Source organism: Penicillium rubens (assembly GCF_028828025.1).
Source record: "Penicillium rubens strain IBT 27055 chromosome Unknown utg000002l_segment0_segment0, whole genome shotgun sequence".
Classification (NCBI taxonomy): domain Eukaryota; kingdom Fungi; phylum Ascomycota; class Eurotiomycetes; order Eurotiales; family Aspergillaceae; genus Penicillium; species Penicillium rubens.
The window spans coordinates 4472614-4488845 of NW_026890600.1; the positions used below are offsets into that span (position 1 = coordinate 4472614).

Below are 16232 nucleotides of genomic sequence, written 5' to 3' on the forward strand. Positions count from 1 at the left end.
AAACAATGTAAACTGCGTGTGGTAGATGATATGAGAGGATGAATGTAAACTTCGTATGATTCCGTATGCGGAGGAGCAGTGTGAAGTGACGCAAGTGACGAGGAAGAAAGAGGAAAAGAAGAGATCAAGTCAAACAATTTAAAGCATTCAGGATTCACCTACGCAGATAATTAGGATTAGTCGTCGCTTAGTCGTTATATCGTTATTTTCCATGTAGGGCCCCACGATCCCAGGAGAGCATGTGCCTTGTCCTTTCAATGTCAGGTAGCCCTAAATGCTCCAATGCTCCCCGTAACCCATAGCATCCCCGACACTCCAAGGCCCTCGTGAACCCAGGACATTCCCTGACAGCGCCCCGTCTCGAAGAACCCCCAGCCAACCAGCCAAGCCCAATTCTCATTGGCTTTTATCGAGACCTCGTCTCTCGGAATCCGGTACTAACGGTGGCAGGGGGTGTATGAGGTCAAGGACCTCCCAGAACTCGACCTCCATCGCCCTACCCTACACCGCTGGCTCGCACTATAGTGGCTCATTTCCCATCAAAATAGACATAGAATGTTTGTCTCATTTGGGGCATCGATTGAGGAAGGGGAAGGGCACCTGGGCAAGTACATAGGCGTTACTAAGTATTGTTGGAAATGGATAAAATACGGCATTATTCCACTTGACCAACACAAAAACCACGGTTAATGTATGATAAAAAAAATAAAAATATGTTACAATATAGAATTATTGAGAGAATAGGGTTCAAACTTGGTCAGTTTTGGTGGGAAAATAGGGAGCCCTGGAGTGGGAACATACTTAGTAACAGGGTCTGTATGTAGGAGGGTATTAAAGCAGCAAACAATTTCATCCCCAGTTCCTCAATCGCATCACTCTGATCTGTGAGCGACATTCATATGCGAGTTCACCATATTTCAATCATTCCTCCGGACAGTTCTGGATCCGTTCATTTTGCAACACGCCTCCTTTTGATTCGAGTTGGGGCCAGTGGTAAGTCATCTTGCTCAGATAAGTGTGGCGACGCAAGAAGGCCGGTGCTGACTTTACTCTTTTCATGCTTAGATATTGCTGAATCACGAGCGTGATTCTCAGATCCATTCTCCACTGACCTGTGGATACGGTTGAATTCATGTGGCTTTCGTGTGCTCAGATGACTGGGCTGCACATCTTCATAGACTGGTGAGCCAGACAAAGGATGGGTGCCAGGCCCGACTACTGCATTGGAGGAAGAGGCCAGCTGCTGATGCAACCGTTTAGAGATGGTTTTGGTACGGCTCGTTGTTGAAGGAGATCGGCAACGGTACCCAGGCTGCGATACGCGGGCGGGCGATCTTGATCGGGGGCGGGCTTGAGCCATGCGGGTGGACCTGACACTCTTGCTGGTGCCTGGGCTTGGGTCTGTGGCGCCTGGGGACCAACTGCGCTGCAGCCAGTCGCTAACACCGGGGCTTTTTTCAAGTTCAGACAACTTCAGGGTGGTCGAATCCCGCTGGTGTTTGATTGATGGCAGCATAGGTTGTTGTTCGCTGTCACGTGGATCCTCCTGAGAGGGGGATTCACGAGCAACATCTTGATGACTAGGCTCAAGTTCCGAATCCTCAGCCACGAGGTCGCTAACATCCAACCGATGGTCGATTTCTAAGGACTTTTGACTCCAACCAGCAGCCCGCCGCTTCACAGACAACCATGAGTACTCACGACCGGTCTGCTCGCGAAACTGCGACGCGAGATTCACCCAGAACCCTTTCGCTGGCAGCTCACCATCTGGCACAGAGGGCAATTTTTGTTGATAGAGCCTCTTCAGAACGTTCTCTTGCGCAAGGGTAAGCTTCTTGCCACGGCCTGTGCTGGGGCGGTGATCGATTACTATATCGCTGAGTTTGGTCCCACGGGCTGATGCAAGATCCATTCTGGGAATCGCTGGAGCCGATGCCGGGTTGTGGTGTCTTAGGTCTGACTGACGATCATCTGGTCTTGTTGGGCATGGGGACGCCACGCTGCCACCGGGTTGAACCACTCGGCTTGAATGTGGATGGATATCACAGGGCTGGACCCACAGATCAAGGAGATTAAGAATGTCAGTGGCTGGACTAACCTTAAGGAGCGTAAATGACACTGGAAGTGGGTCGAAAAGGTCCGGGGCGCGTCGAGGCGCGTTTATCCCTCGTTTTGGGCCCTGACACGTGATTGTCAGAAATCGATTAATGTGAATTACGAGATTCGGTCTTTTTGCGTGTATACATCCATGGATGCATATTGCTTTCATTCAGTTAGATATTTGGTCACATCTACTACAGCATCCTTGCCTTAGAATTCGGGCGCAATACACTTCTACGTGAATCAGTGAGTCAACATCGCCAGTGAGAATCAGGGTAAATAAACAATAGATACAGGGATTATTTGACATTCTAACCAGCGTTTCAAAACACCTGGTAGGATTAACTTGTCTAGAATCACCCGGTACATCACAAATTAGGGCACAGTAGCTGCACAAGGGCAACCGCGCATGAAAGGCAGAGCACGTGAACCACGTGGTCACAACCCTACATCAACGACATCGGGACCGTCCTTTACGATTTCTCCGGCAGATTTTCTGTCCGAAGTCCATCAAGTAACTATTTATAGGTACATACTGTTGGCTATTACGCAAGACCAGTGACAGAAGAATTAGCAATCGCGCAACCGCACCAGGAGGTGGCTTAGTACTGTCAGCAGTTCCATCTGGGATAATCTCGGGCATATTCCCTCTCATGACGAGTGTTGCCATTCATTTTAGATGTTTACTGGCGAGGTCATTGGATTTACACCTGGAGATGGGGATAACTCAATGATTTTAGGGAGAGCACAACCAAAGTCAACACATGATGCAGCAGAGTTCGCAAAATACTCGAGAGCTTCTGCACAAAATGTGACAGGTTCGTTGACTACATGGACAATAGGTGAACAAACTGACAGCCAGAACCTAGAACTTTCTTCAATTTGGTATTCGAATTCGACGTGAAGGGTATATAGATATATGAACGTTTCGAACATCCCCGCGTCACCCAATAAGCATTCACCGAGCACCTCCACCAACGCCAAACACGAGCGAATTTCCATGTAAATCAACATTATCAATTCGGGGATCAAGTCCGGCAGGATCTCCTAATGACAGAGCTGAATCCATTGCGCAATAATATCCTCCATGTCATGTGCAATACCCCACTGAGAAGATAAGCACCGGAAAAGCTTTTGCATTGAGTTGAGCTCATAAAGCAGGTTCCTGACAGAACCACCAATAGGAAGCGGAAGCGAGGAAGCCCCATTTCCGTCCTCGACAAAGCGCTTTGTCTCTGAGCCAGATCGAGGCCGGATATCCTCGTGGCCCAGGTTGAGATCCGAATGGGACAGCAAAGCGTCTTGCCAAACAGTGTTACGAGGCAAATTCACAGTAGCGACTCCTGCAAGTGAAAAGACAACGAATATGGTTGCCGCTGCAAATAGTGAGCTGGGCATGTGAACGGCGTGCGCGCGACCTCGTGGTAATTGCTCTACGATGTCTTGGATGGCGACTGCGTGGAGGACGGCCCGCCGCGCGTCTTCTGAATTCGCCCATTTGACTAGATCGAAGCCCGGACGGACGGTTCCGCATCCAACAGAGACGTGCTGGACAATGTTGTAGCGCGAGCAGACATGGCGAGAGAGGGCGGTAGAGTTGATCGTTGTATCTAGGCAGACTGTGTGCCAGCGCAGGAGAATCTCGAGTCTCTCTGCTGCAGTAAAGTGAATGCTCATGGATATTGTCTCATGAACTTGAGCTAGGGCTCGCCGGACGTCTGATTGGCTAGGAACTCCCACGGCTAATTCGTTGTCATCAGAGTCGGAGGTTAGAGACTGGAGCCCTTCCAGCACCACACGCAGTGAGAAGGCAGAGAAACGGTTCTCTAGAGTGCGGAAGTTCCCGGCCGGTGGGAAGAGTGAGCGGAAAATCGTTCTGAATGAGGATTGATCCGGCTTTTGTGCGTGCATATGAGCCAACCATTCATCGGCAGTGCTGGCATCAAAGGCTTCCTCGCTACTTGGGAGGCTAAGTGGGTTTGCCACATGGCGACAAGAGGCATCATCACTCGACGTTTGAGCCACAAGCCCGTCCAGGACATAGTAGGCTAGCAGAGAGCGTTGCTGGATCTCCCGCGCAGACCAGATTCGCCACTGGTGTTCTTTTTCTGCATCGGGGGCATCGACCGAGGGGAGGTTGTCCAGTGAGTATGGCTCGCTATCATACATGCCGCAGTGCCTTGCCCACAAGAAGCCAAGCGGGTGGAATACCTGACTAGTGGTTCGAATTGCCCGGTTCTTTGATAGCGCCCCATAGATCTGGCCCAGCAGGGCTGTGATCATCAGCTGAACTCCCTTGCATGCATCATATGGGCCATTATGCGTGATCATTGACTGCCATGAAGTCGAAAGTGCGGTGTGCGCTAGGCGCCACAGGGCTTCGCCCTTCGCAACCGAGACCTTGGGGCCTAGGTACAAAGAGCCGATAGCAATGGCATTAAGGAGGAGGGCATGCGTGCATTCGCGGAAAACAAAAGTTGCACGATGCAAGATTGGGAATGTGGGGATGAAGCGAACGAAGAACATATGGAGACATTCATCGAGGAATACTGAGGTGATGGATGTAGCTTTCACGGCGGCGGTAACACTGGATGACTACGAAAATAGAACGTCAGTTTCGATCGATCTCGGTTCGACCAGTGTCTTGATCGAGGTTTTTAACAACCCACTCGTCTGACAAAATGCAACACTCAACTCACCGAGCTCGTTACCATCTCTGTGACATCTTGCACTGCCTGGTGACCTCCACCGGACGGTATTGCCCCGACAGTAGACCTATGGTCATCAAATAAATTCGGAGACCCGAAGCTCATACCATTCATATCCTGCACAACAGGTGGAAACGGCAAGGTACCAAGCGGCATCTGCCACTGGTCTGTCGTATCCGAGGACATCAAGCTTTGGAACAAGTCTTCCGAATCAGGCCAGACTAACTCAAAGTCCAACTCCGAGGCAACATCATGCATACTTGCATGGTCTCCAGGATGGTACTCGTCCCATGAGTGACTTGTTGCTGAAGTTGACGCCGGATCAGCTGTGGAAGCACTTGTCGTATCCCAAGAAGGGAGAGAATTCAAAGAGGTCGGATGTGGCGGCAAGTGAATCTCCGAAGAGCCATTCTTTGCATTTATAGCACGAGCATGCAGCTTTTCATGGCGAGTAAGAGCATCCTGTCTGGCAAAGGGCCTTCGACACTCTTTACAGACATATGGTTTAGATCCCGTATCTAAGTCTTCTGGTCAGCTGGGTGGATATTTCCTTTTGGAACTTGTTCAGAGACAACAAGAAAAGGACTGGAGGATCTGAAAATCAGAACATACGGCAACGCTCATGTCTCTATGGAGTCCGTTAGTTTATCTCGTATCACTTGGTGGTCCCTACTTCGTGGGAAAGTTGGATTTGAAGCCTTGGGAGTCTACTCACCCTCAAGTGTTCGGTCTTGGAGAATGCTTTGTGGCATACTCGGCAGACCAGTTTCTTGCCTCCTGACACCGCAGGCGGTGCCGTCATTATCCCCATTGACGCCATTTTGTCAATGAGAAAGAATAGCTAAGGGTATATTGTGGGGAGGAAATTGTGGGGTGTGGGACTGCTTATGCGATCACGGAAATATATTTTGCCAGCAAAGGGATTGAGACATCTTGAAGACCATGTACATACAGAAACGAATCTACAGGTTCGAATGCATATTTGCTTTACAAAATATGTGAACAAAGAGAAACCACTGCGGACGATGTATACGGTCCAGCAAATAAAAGAGGTGTTCAAATTCAAGTCAACCATCCAACCTTTGAAGCGTTCAAGCGTTCAAGCGGAAACAAGGCGTCGTGGCAATACAGCCAAGGAAGTGTGATTACTATGGTCTTCTTCCCGATTCTCTCCACAACACTGCTCAGGCCGAGTCCAATATAATGCGTCGCAGGTTTGCGCGGCTTGCATGCAGCATCGAAATGCCGTCCGATTGAGAATTCCTCAGGGTGAACGGTGAATTCAGCGAAAATAAATAGCTTGATCCCAGGGAAATTGCGCCAAGACGCCAATGTAGAGAGGCTTTCGGTACTTGGCTCGGGATGGAAGCCGTACTGTATAGGAAAAAGCTTCATCGGCTAGCCGTGGTCAAGTGCCATGGCGATGCCTTTTACATCACTCCATGACAGCGACTTATTTAGCGGCATCCTCACTCGCTGGTACCGATGCTTTCTAATCAGAAACCGTGGACTGCCTCCGCATTTCTCTCCATGATGACCCCATTTTCTGTCCATTTCCTCCCCGAAGGACCCGCAACGGAGCCGAGAACCCCGGAGAATACCAACCCCAGGCGCAGGGGAGATCCGACTGGGCGAACGCTGCGTGATTAGTGCCTTGGTTATCCACATTATGCACACCCAGGGCATTTTTCACCAGTCCCTCGCTGATTTCGCGTCCCCAGCGGAGCTGCAGAAGCCCCCAGATCTATGGTCATTGTTGTTTGCCCCTGGTGCCCTCAATTGGCTCACCCTGAGATATTATTTTCAGTTTCCAGTTTCCTGTAGTCCTCTCATTCAATACTCCCCACGCTCCCTCCGGCTATTTCAACCACGGTCAACAATACCACGTTGGATCATACATAGAGGGTAATTTTGAGCCTTGGAGTGCTTGTCTGATTCCACTGGTCTCACCGGAAACGCAAGCAATATGGCATCCTTCGAGTTGCAAGCGAACTCGTCTCGGCGAGACGAGGGCGAGGAGGTTCCAGGCACGAAAGCCGACATCGATCTCGTTGAGAGTGCAGGACATGGACGGGCAGCCACGTACGCCGAGTCAATGGCTGCTCGACTGCCAAAAGCACACCGAGACTATTTGATGGAGCGACACGGGACTTTGGAACTTGATCCTGTTCCCGGAATGAGTCCAGCTGACCCTTACAACTGGCCTGAGTGGAAGGTAAGTCAATATTCTTTTCGCTACAAAACAAATGGAGAAGACCCTCGGACAGAAGACTGATGTATCAACGCGCAGAAAATGATTAACCTCATCCTTGTGGCATTCCACGCTTGCATGGGCACATTTACCGCGGCCGGCATTATCCCTGCCTACTCGGACATCTCCAAAGAACTCGGCGTCGGAATGCAAGATGCTAGTTACCTGACCTCTTTGCAAATTGCAATCCTTGGAGGTGCGCCTCTGTTCTGGAAGCCGCTATCGAACCGGTATGGGCGCCGGCCAATCTTCCTCGTCTCTCTGATCTGCAGTCTCGTATGTAACATCGGCTGTGCCAAAAGCACCACATATGCCTCTCTGGCTGCTTGTCGGGCCCTGGTGGCCTTTTTCATTTCGCCTGCCTCCGCTATCGGCAGTGCAGTCGTCATAGAGACGACCTTCAAGAAAGACCGCGCCCGTTACATGGGCGTTTGGACACTGCTGATCACCCTGGGTGTCCCAGTTGGGCCTTTCATTTTCGGCTTCGTCACCTACCGCGTTGGCTACCACTGGATCTACTGGATCCTAGCAATGGTAAGCTCTCATCCCTATTGTAGTTAATAAACCTGTCCATTAGCTGACCAATCCAAAGATCAACGGCGGCCAATTCATCTTGTATCTGTTCTTCGGCCCTGAAACTCTTTATCTGGGCAGCGGCATCGAGAGCAGGGAGTCAGCGAGGAAGATTGAGTACATGTCACTGCGACGGATCGACCCAACGCCATTCTCATGGTTCGAGTTCGTCCGCCCACTGACAATGGCTCGACACCCCTCGATCCTCCTCCCAGCATGCGCATATGCAATGGTCTTCCTCTTTGGCAACATTCTCGCAACCGTCGAGATTCCCCAACTCCTGGAAAAGAAGTTCGAGCTCAACGCCGAACAGCTAGGGATGCAGTTCCTAGGTGCGATCATAGGCTCCGTAATCGGCGAACAAATGGGCGGCGTGTTGTCAGACTTCTGGATGAACCGGCGTAGTCGACGTATCGGCGGCAAGGCCGAGCCAGAATTCCGCCTGTGGCTCAGCTACTTCGGTTTCGCGCTCACCATCATCGGAATGATCGTCTTCCTGGTCTGCACACAGGAATCGCCCAGCGGGCACTGGAATGTCACGCCCATTATTGGCACCGCTATTGGCGCTGTCGGGAACCAGCTTGTCACCACGGTCATGATCACCTATGCCATCGATTGCTTCCCGCAGGAAGCTGGTAACATCGGTGTCTTTATCACCTTTGTCCGACAGATCTGGGGTTTCCTTGGTCCCTTCTGGTATGTTTTCTTCGCGCCTGCCGCCCTCATTTTGTTTTGCAGCGTCGTCGCTAACCTCAGTTTAGGTTTGCTCCCATGTTCGAGACTGTCGGTATTGCTCCCAGCGCGGGTATTGGGTCCGCGCTGGTTGTCGCCGTCAGTGTTATTCCCACCATCTTCCTGCACTGGCGGGGTAAGGTTTGGCGTAGCGAGGAGTAAAGGGACTGGACGGGAGCTCGACTTCGGTTCGGTATTTTTATGTTCGGACATTTCGTGGTTATTGTTTCGATTTTGACGTTTAGACCACCGGCCGGTAAGATAGAGTGATCGGGTTCGGGTTCGTATGAGATTCGGCATCGGCATCGGCATCGGCCTCGACCAAGGGCGAGGTTCGAGATTGTATATAAGTTGACACACAAATTGCGTGATTCTCCAAAGAGCTTTGGCAATCAGCGAGGGGAAAATCTGCTGTCAGTATAGAATAGCAGCATAAAAAAAGAGTAGTTGAATTCTGCTCACAGCACCATCTGTAGAATGTGCATAGAGGCATCAAATTTTGATACCGCCAAGAACAACATTGACGCATAGAGAAGAAGAAAACAAGTAAGGGAAGAAATTTCCAATCAACAATACAAATCCAGCAAAAAGGCTTCTCAAAAGAAAAGAGCCGGAAATTGTCTTTTAAGAACGGGGACAACTCGGGACACCGAGCCGGTATAATCCCGTAGCGCTGAAATCGAACCATCGCGGGTCAATGAAGCCCACAGGCCATGTCATGCAATTGATGACTGCCGGGTGAACAGTTCGGCTTGCGCTTCTGGCTAAATATGTCTGGTCGGGCACTATAAACGAAATGCAGAAGTGGGAAGGTATTCCTATACAGTTATGCTATAGGCTTCACGTTATTCAATTAAGTAGGATCGTCACATTATACCAATAAAAGGAAAACTGTGCTAAGTCTGTAAACGTCAAATACATGGTTTCGACTTACCTATTGACATATTTCTCCCGTTATCTGAGCACTTTAGCCCTTGTCAGGATCTATAGGGCGATGTGGCGGGAGAGACTTACTCCGCACAGGGAAGAGTTTATATCCGGCTGAGCTCTGTGATTGGTCAAAGCTTCTCTATACGGGCTGTTGACTCGCATTTTTGAAGCATCCCTTGCCTTGTGAGTTGGGCCGGAACTAAATATGCCCAGTCTGGCGGCTTTGATAGTCGTTAGTGGTTGTGATAGTCGTGTCGTGTATCTAAGGAGACTTGGGAACATATGCATGGATGTGCAAGATTCGCATGGAGTTTACATTATTACAGCAAGCATGCAACATAGCATTTAAGATGTGCCAGAGCAACTGAAAGTCTTATTGAATACATGTAGATAGAGAGCTATTCCCCGAAGGGCCACATTTATCATTTTATATACCGGATTCATGACTGGTGCTCGATCTTGTTGATGAGTGTTCCAACATAGGGCAGCAGCTCGACGGCGAACTCGTCGCCAGCCTTGAAAAATTCTTTTGGGTTCTTAGCTGCACCGACACCAGGCGGAGTGCCAGTCAAGATAATTGTACCAGCAGGCAGGGTGGTGCCTTGAGAGAGGAAGCTAATCAGCTGGGGGACGGTGAAGATCAGGTCACTGCGATGAAATCCGACGTTAGCTGGTGTTATATTCCATATATCAGAAGCAATGCGAAGCAAATCTAACGTACGTTAACGGGCAGTCCTGCATCACCCTGCCGTTCTTAAGACCACGGATTTGGAGATTGCTGGCGTCGGGCAAAAGTGCAGCGGAAACAAGAACGGGACCTATAGATATCGAGTCAGTGCGATCTTTTTGAATGACATACAGCGTCAATGAACATACCAATCGGGCAAGCGCCGTCAAAGCCCTTTGAAAAGGACCATTGGCTCTGATTCATTTGGGAAGTACGGCTGGAAACATCATTCGCAGCTGTGTAGCCAAGGACGTAGTCGAGGGCCTCGGACTCGGGCACATCCTTAGCATCACGGCCAATGACAATAACCATCTCAGATTCATAGTCGCCGGTGTTATCTTGCTGCGTAATCTTAGGCAGAACTGTTGGCGCAGGCCAAGGATCTGCCAGAGAGCTAGCCGGCTTCATGAACAGTGTCGGGACATCGGGGATCGGGAGCGCCATCTCCTTAGCGTGAGAGGCATACTACAGTGCGCATTAGCAATTTATTTCCTTTGGACTTTCCTCCCCTCAATTGAAACATACGTTCAAGCCAATACAGCGAATAGTTCCAACCTCGCTTTGCGCCAAAGGGGACAGAATGCGCGCGATGGTCTCCGTCGCATCAGTCACTTGGCCAGGGCTCAGAACCGAAGTGCCGGAGAACGGGCGCACCGCAACCTCCTTGCCCTGGTAAAGAGCCAATCCGACATCTAATTGGAGATCGACTGGCTCTCCAATTAGAACCTTGGCGGGGTTCGACTTGGGGACAAAACGCACCAGGCCTATTTTTTGTCAGTCTGGGATCCGGTGTCAATTTGAGAGTCCTTACGCGAGAAGGTAGATGCGATTTTAGACATGACGGTGTTAATTGGAGAATGAAAAAAGAGGATACAAGTAGATTAACGCAGAGCTCCATATATAATAAGGGCTATCGTGACCGATAGCGGAGTTTGTCTGCCCCGACGCTGGATAAGCCGGAGGGGCAGCCTCCCACAATGTGGGGAAGTGGCGAGCGCGGCCGATTTCAACCTGGAGAATAAAAAGAACAGAACTCCCACGATGGTCGTGTTTTCCTAATTATCCTCCGTTTCCCGTCATCATGTCTGCTCCTAAAGGTCCCTTCCACCTGGTTAGTGTCAACACCGCACCCGAGCGCGCCAAGCGCCTCATCGGCCGCGTCGCCGAGGCTCTGAGCGATCGGTACACTATCATCCACGTCGACAACTGCGAGAGTAAGCATATTGAGCGTCGTTGGGGGTGAATTCTGGTTGACAAGTCTTGCATAGAAATCGACGAAGTTGAGGACAAGGTCAAGCGACACAACCCCGATGTTCTGGTAAGTCTGGCTTCGGGAATTCCGAGCATGCCGAGCGGGAATTCCGCATTAACACCATGAATAGTTCAGCGCCTCTATGTGGTCTGCCGAGGAGGCCCAGCAGATCCATCAGATTGCCCGCTCTGTTCGTCCCGATATCAAGCTTCACGCTATTCCCCAGGGCTTGCAGGTCGAACGTGGCCCCGATGCTATTGTTGAACATCTCCTTGAGAAGGTTCCGGTGCTGCTGGACAGCTAGAAATTGTAAATATGAACATGTATATACCCATGCCTCAATGAATGTTCCATAAGTGGCCTTTCAAGATGTTGCACTCAGTTTGGTATGTCCACGATCATGTGTGCTTGGGGGCAAGGCCCCTTGTCATCTCAAGCATATTTGCCGGTGTTCAAGCAACATACCGTGTTCTTCTGAGCCACAGAGAGCATGGTAGAAGATAGGGATTTTCTCCGCGGAAGTCGGAGTGGGATTGATCTTTGAGTCTTGCTTCCCCATGTTCCTTTTCCAAGGTCAGGAAGTGAAGACCTGACTTGGACAGAGTCGAAAGTTTAGCGGCTTGTTCAGTATCAGTGTCACCGAATGGTTTTTAAGCAAGTAGAAGAAATGAAACCATAAAATCATGAGATGGAAAAACTCAAGCGCTCTGGTGATTGTAAGAGTCCAACCAGAAACGACGCTCGTCGTTGCTCGTCATGGGAGAAGGCGCTGCCTTTAATTTCTATGCAGAGCCTTTGGTTTGGCTCTCTTCTGATCGAAGACGCTCTCAGCTTCCTTCGTGATGAGGTCTGAGTTCAGGTACTTGGGGTAGACAGAGTGCAATAACACTGCAAAAATTCAACCGTGAGTCCCGTGACTGTGTGACCCCTCGGCTGGATTCCATCCTTCATCCTTCATCTCCATGAAGATATTGTGGGCATCGGCTCAAGCAAAGCGAAAGCACTAAATTCGGGGGGATTTGACTACTTCCAACTACAAGAGGACTCTGAGTGTTTGGGCGCAGTTATGGTGCTCATACATTGCCAGTCATTGCACCAGCAAGAAGACGGATCGCTTGATAGAGCAATCCCCGTTCTATTCCAGAACAGTGACATCTCATACTGGGTCCGTGTCACAGACCTGACACTGAACCTCCTTGGTCCTTGGCAAGGCAATGGCACAACCCGAGATATTTCTATGCAATGCTCCAGGGCTTTGTGCATGGTGTTCGCCGATTAGGCCCCCTCCCAAGGATTCCAAAACTAGAAGCAACCACATCTCCCGGAAATCTTGGATCCATCGAGCCAAACTGGACAAATACTCCACAGCCCCCAAGCCTTCAATCCACACATGATCAATACGGCCATTAAAGTTGCATTTGCTCCAAAAGAAGGGCACTTGATGGCTTCCTGTCCAATAGTCATCCGCTGAATACGAGCTTCGTCCCGCTGCCACCCCTTGGCACCTTGGCGTTCAGGGTCAACCAGGTATAAATCCCGTGTTATCACTTCACTAGGGCACAATACGAATCATTTCTACGGCGAAGGCACGTGCTTATATACTCGTGCCCAATCGGGCCATTGTTGAGTTTTTTCCCTCGTTTTCTTGTTTCTTCTTCACGAACAATCGGCATGATGAGCTGACATACAATTTCATTTTGATACCCCTATGAACTGATCCACGATTTCAAGAGCAATGTTACTTCGTCACACTTTCCTCACTACCCTGGCCTTGCTAGCCATCCCAACGGGAGTATTATCACGAAAGGGCGGCGATAGCTCTAGCAGCGACAGCGACAGCGATAGCAGTGGCTCCGGCGGCTACGGCGGGTCTAGCGACTCCGGTGATGGTGATGACACCTCTTCACCAACATCATCGGGCGGAAACCGCTGCTCCGATACGCACCGCCTCGACTTTGACGATCTTCAACCTTCACACTATTACCAATATAACCGGGCACCACGCCGTGGCCATGCTAGCGCTTACAGCGACTGGGATGGCGTCTTCTTCAAGGGCGAAGCCAGTCTCAAATACACCATCATAACACCACCAAACAATTTGACTGAAGGCGACATCGTCAATTCATCGTTGATCACATGTCCCGTCGGCAAACAATCCATGCGCATGCTAGGCGCTGCATGGGTCGGTGCCAAAGCTCCCACCCCTGCCGGACCCGTCAATCCCTTCACGTTGGGCTTCAAGGCGTGGGAGAGCAACATCCGCGTCTCGGATATTGACTATTCATACAGTGTGTGTGAAAACCTGGATCTCATCCGACTCACCACGACGGTGGACTGGTACAGTGGAGGTTCCGTCGAGAAGGCCATGGATGCCGTTGCGTTAAACATAACCCAGGCGGCGGATAACAGCAACAAGATTTTGTTCGACGGGGTCTATGATCTCAAAGACTGGGCACATGGTGAAAGGAACTCCATGGAACCAGCAGAGTATGACAACTCGGGTCTTCGGGATCAGATGATTTCCCTTCCGGATAGTCTATGCTCGGAGGGGAGAAGGTTGGGCAAGATCCTCATTGGATGGCCCACTGGAACACATATCAATGGGTCTATGACCAATGAAACCCTTGAGTTGAATTTCTCTGGCTCGACAGTTGCTGGGTTTGAACGTAGTTTCACAATCACAGACACCGAGACAAAAGTAAATGTGACTTTTGAATTGACATTCACGGGTAGTTTTGATGCTGCCAATTCCTCGCAGGTGGTCCTGCCAGGAGCGTCGAGCCACAATGCGTCACTAATCAGTTTCGAGAGGGCCACTGGTAGTGCTACTGTGACAAGTCTCTCATTGTACTATGTGCTACCGTCTTTGTTGATCAGTTTTGGGATGATGGCTGTATGAGGGTACCATTTGGAGAAGGAAATATATCACATTATCAACAATATCGATTACTTTCATTCTACTTCCTTTCCCTTGTTGTCATGTAAAAACTGAAAGAACAAGCGAAGTGACCTTCAATTTATCCTCCACCTTCTGCTAGCCCCTCAACAAGCTCCGATACCACTGGGTACATATCCTAATATGGAATTTATTAAACCGCAAATAGCAGTAACCAACAATCACATAGTCAGTATCCGTCTTTGCCCGAAATAATCCCGTAACAAGGACCATTCTTGCTGAACATGGCCCGCAAATCCTGGATAATAGAGTCTGGGACCTCCCAAGCGGCGAAGTGACCTCCCCGGGAATACTCTTTCTGTTGAACAACCGGGCCCAGTCTAGCAGCCCAAGAGCAAGGAATGATAGAAATTTCTCGAGGGAGGTGCGCAATTCCCAACTTCACACGCGGGACGTATGAAATCAACTCCTTGTATGACTTCCCGGATATCCCGGCATGAAAAGCTTCGTAGTATATGCGGACACTTGCCGCGGGGCCAGCTGCAGAAAACCAGTAGATAGATATCCAGGTTAGGATTTCGTCGTCGGTCCAGGGATATGAGTCTGTCCAGTCATGCAGCTTCTCGTAAATCCAGGCTAACAAGGCAACAGGGCTATCATCTAGAGCCGCGCCAATGGTCTGTGGCCTGGTGCTTTGAAGTTGATTGTAACCGTAGCCCTCTCGTTCGAACCATTCATTCCTTTTGCGGCCTGTCTCTTCCCGCTCATTATACGGTAGCAATGTATGTTTCAGGGCTGCCCATGGGTTCTCGGTGAATCGAGGGGGGTTCGCTAGCACCATGTTGACATGGGAGGCTTTGCAGTGCTCGGGGTATAGTAGACCGATGGTTCTAGTAATCCAGAAGCCCCAATCTCCGCCCTGAGTCACTGTGCGTATAACCAAGTTAGTTTCGGGTGTAGGTGGTACACTTCGTATTTTTTTTTTCGGGCCCTACCATACTGATCATAGCCCAGCTTGATCATGAGCTTGTGCAAGACTTCCGCATACTGTGCAAGTCCAAACCCACGCCGAGTCACCCCTGAAGAGAAGCCGAAATTGGGCAGTGATGGAGCCACAACGTGGAATGCGGGACTGTCGTCGTCGCCTTTTAGCATCGGGAGCAGTTTTGTGACTTCAATGAACGATCCAGGCCCTATAGGTAGATATTAGTTCGTCGTGCGATAGAACAGAAGATCGAAACTCACATCCATGACTAAAAACCAGCGGAATCGCGTCCTTGTTGGTGTTGATTTGATGAACATCTACAAGTTGAACCCCGTGAATATCGAACCTTTGAGAATCTCTGCACAAAACTCACAGTGGATATCCAAACTGCCAAATCCATCTACCTCGATCTGCATTTTGTATTGGGGCAGCTCATTCAGCTTGAATTCTGCCTTCCGCCAATCAAAGCCATCTTTCCAATAATCTATGAGTCTCCGTACTTCTTTCACTGGGGTTCCAAAATCCCAAGGATCTTGTTCGGAGGACTCCAGCTGAGTTGCTAATTTGGAAAGTGCTAGGCGTTGCTGAAGGTCTTGGAGACTCTTATCAGGAACGGAAATCTTGTACGGCTTTGGTTGATCGGCCATAATGAGATGATTTTATTTTGATGAAGATATGAAGCTATCTCTGATGTGGCAGCGGGGGTAGCGGGGACTTTGAGCTTTGGTGGGATGAAGTCGGCTACCTACAATAGGTAGTCACGAGGTCGCAGAATTGGGGGCCAGACCTCGACCAGTGAGACCTTGACTTCGGCACATACCCCGAGTAGACAGGAAACACACTAATACAATTATATGCTCGCATCAACTCATGCCAACACGGCCCATCTTGTACACCAGCAGTTGGCAATGGTAATTGTGGGGTTGCCGGGCTCCTCTAACGGTCACGGTCCCGCGGGGGCCTTCACCGCCGGTTATGGCGGCCTCCGGGCATACACGCCACGCCTAACGCAGCAGAGTATCAAGTTCTCGGTAAACACCAGCTAATATCAGTGACAGATATTGAATTGAGGTTCGGT

General features: G+C 50.1%; 7 protein-coding genes across 7 annotated transcripts; 3 read left to right on the top strand and 4 right to left on the bottom strand.

Moving 5' to 3' along the window:
* Nucleotides 1-949: 949 nt before the first annotated feature.
* On the bottom strand, nucleotides 950-1912 carry N7525_004187 (uncharacterized protein; the record flags this gene model as incomplete). The annotated part of the gene is made up of 1 exon (XM_002566043.2): nucleotides 950-1912. The coding sequence occupies one exon, from the start codon at nucleotides 1910-1912 to the stop codon at nucleotides 950-952; it is 963 nt and encodes a 320-aa protein (XP_002566089.2).
* Nucleotides 1913-3147: 1235 nt separating this feature from the next.
* N7525_004188 (uncharacterized protein) lies at nucleotides 3148-5628 on the bottom strand (the record flags this gene model as incomplete). The annotated part of the gene is made up of 4 exons (XM_061212948.1): nucleotides 3148-4695; nucleotides 4800-5326; nucleotides 5421-5436; nucleotides 5524-5628. 4 exons carry the CDS (start codon nucleotides 5626-5628, stop codon nucleotides 3148-3150), a joined length of 2196 nt encoding a protein of 731 aa, XP_061069969.1.
* A 1146-nt stretch (nucleotides 5629-6774) lies between these two features.
* Nucleotides 6775-8526, top strand: N7525_004189 (uncharacterized protein; the record flags this gene model as incomplete). The annotated part of the gene is made up of 4 exons (XM_002566040.2): nucleotides 6775-7023; nucleotides 7099-7593; nucleotides 7652-8328; nucleotides 8394-8526. The coding sequence occupies 4 exons, from the start codon at nucleotides 6775-6777 to the stop codon at nucleotides 8524-8526; spliced, it is 1554 nt and encodes a 517-aa protein (XP_002566086.2).
* Nucleotides 8527-9734: 1208 nt separating this feature from the next.
* On the bottom strand, nucleotides 9735-10860 carry N7525_004190 (fumarylacetoacetate hydrolase family protein; the record flags this gene model as incomplete). The annotated part of the gene is made up of 5 exons (XM_002566039.1): nucleotides 9735-9942; nucleotides 10016-10112; nucleotides 10171-10486; nucleotides 10547-10785; nucleotides 10833-10860. 5 exons carry the CDS (start codon nucleotides 10858-10860, stop codon nucleotides 9735-9737), a joined length of 888 nt encoding a protein of 295 aa, XP_002566085.1.
* A 242-nt stretch (nucleotides 10861-11102) lies between these two features.
* N7525_004191 (uncharacterized protein) lies at nucleotides 11103-11577 on the top strand (the record flags this gene model as incomplete). Its single annotated transcript, XM_002566038.1, has 3 exons — nucleotides 11103-11235; nucleotides 11290-11339; nucleotides 11404-11577. 3 exons carry the CDS (start codon nucleotides 11103-11105, stop codon nucleotides 11575-11577), a joined length of 357 nt encoding a protein of 118 aa, XP_002566084.1.
* Nucleotides 11578-13008: 1431 nt separating this feature from the next.
* Nucleotides 13009-14172, top strand: N7525_004192 (uncharacterized protein; the record flags this gene model as incomplete). Its single annotated transcript, XM_002566036.2, has 1 exon — nucleotides 13009-14172. One exon carries the CDS (start codon nucleotides 13009-13011, stop codon nucleotides 14170-14172), a length of 1164 nt encoding a protein of 387 aa, XP_002566082.2.
* Nucleotides 14173-14398: 226 nt separating this feature from the next.
* Nucleotides 14399-15801, bottom strand: N7525_004193 (epoxide hydrolase family protein; the record flags this gene model as incomplete). Its single annotated transcript, XM_002566035.1, has 4 exons — nucleotides 14399-15096; nucleotides 15165-15362; nucleotides 15415-15471; nucleotides 15528-15801. The coding sequence occupies 4 exons, from the start codon at nucleotides 15799-15801 to the stop codon at nucleotides 14399-14401; spliced, it is 1227 nt and encodes a 408-aa protein (XP_002566081.1).
* Nucleotides 15802-16232: the final 431 nt, after the last annotated feature.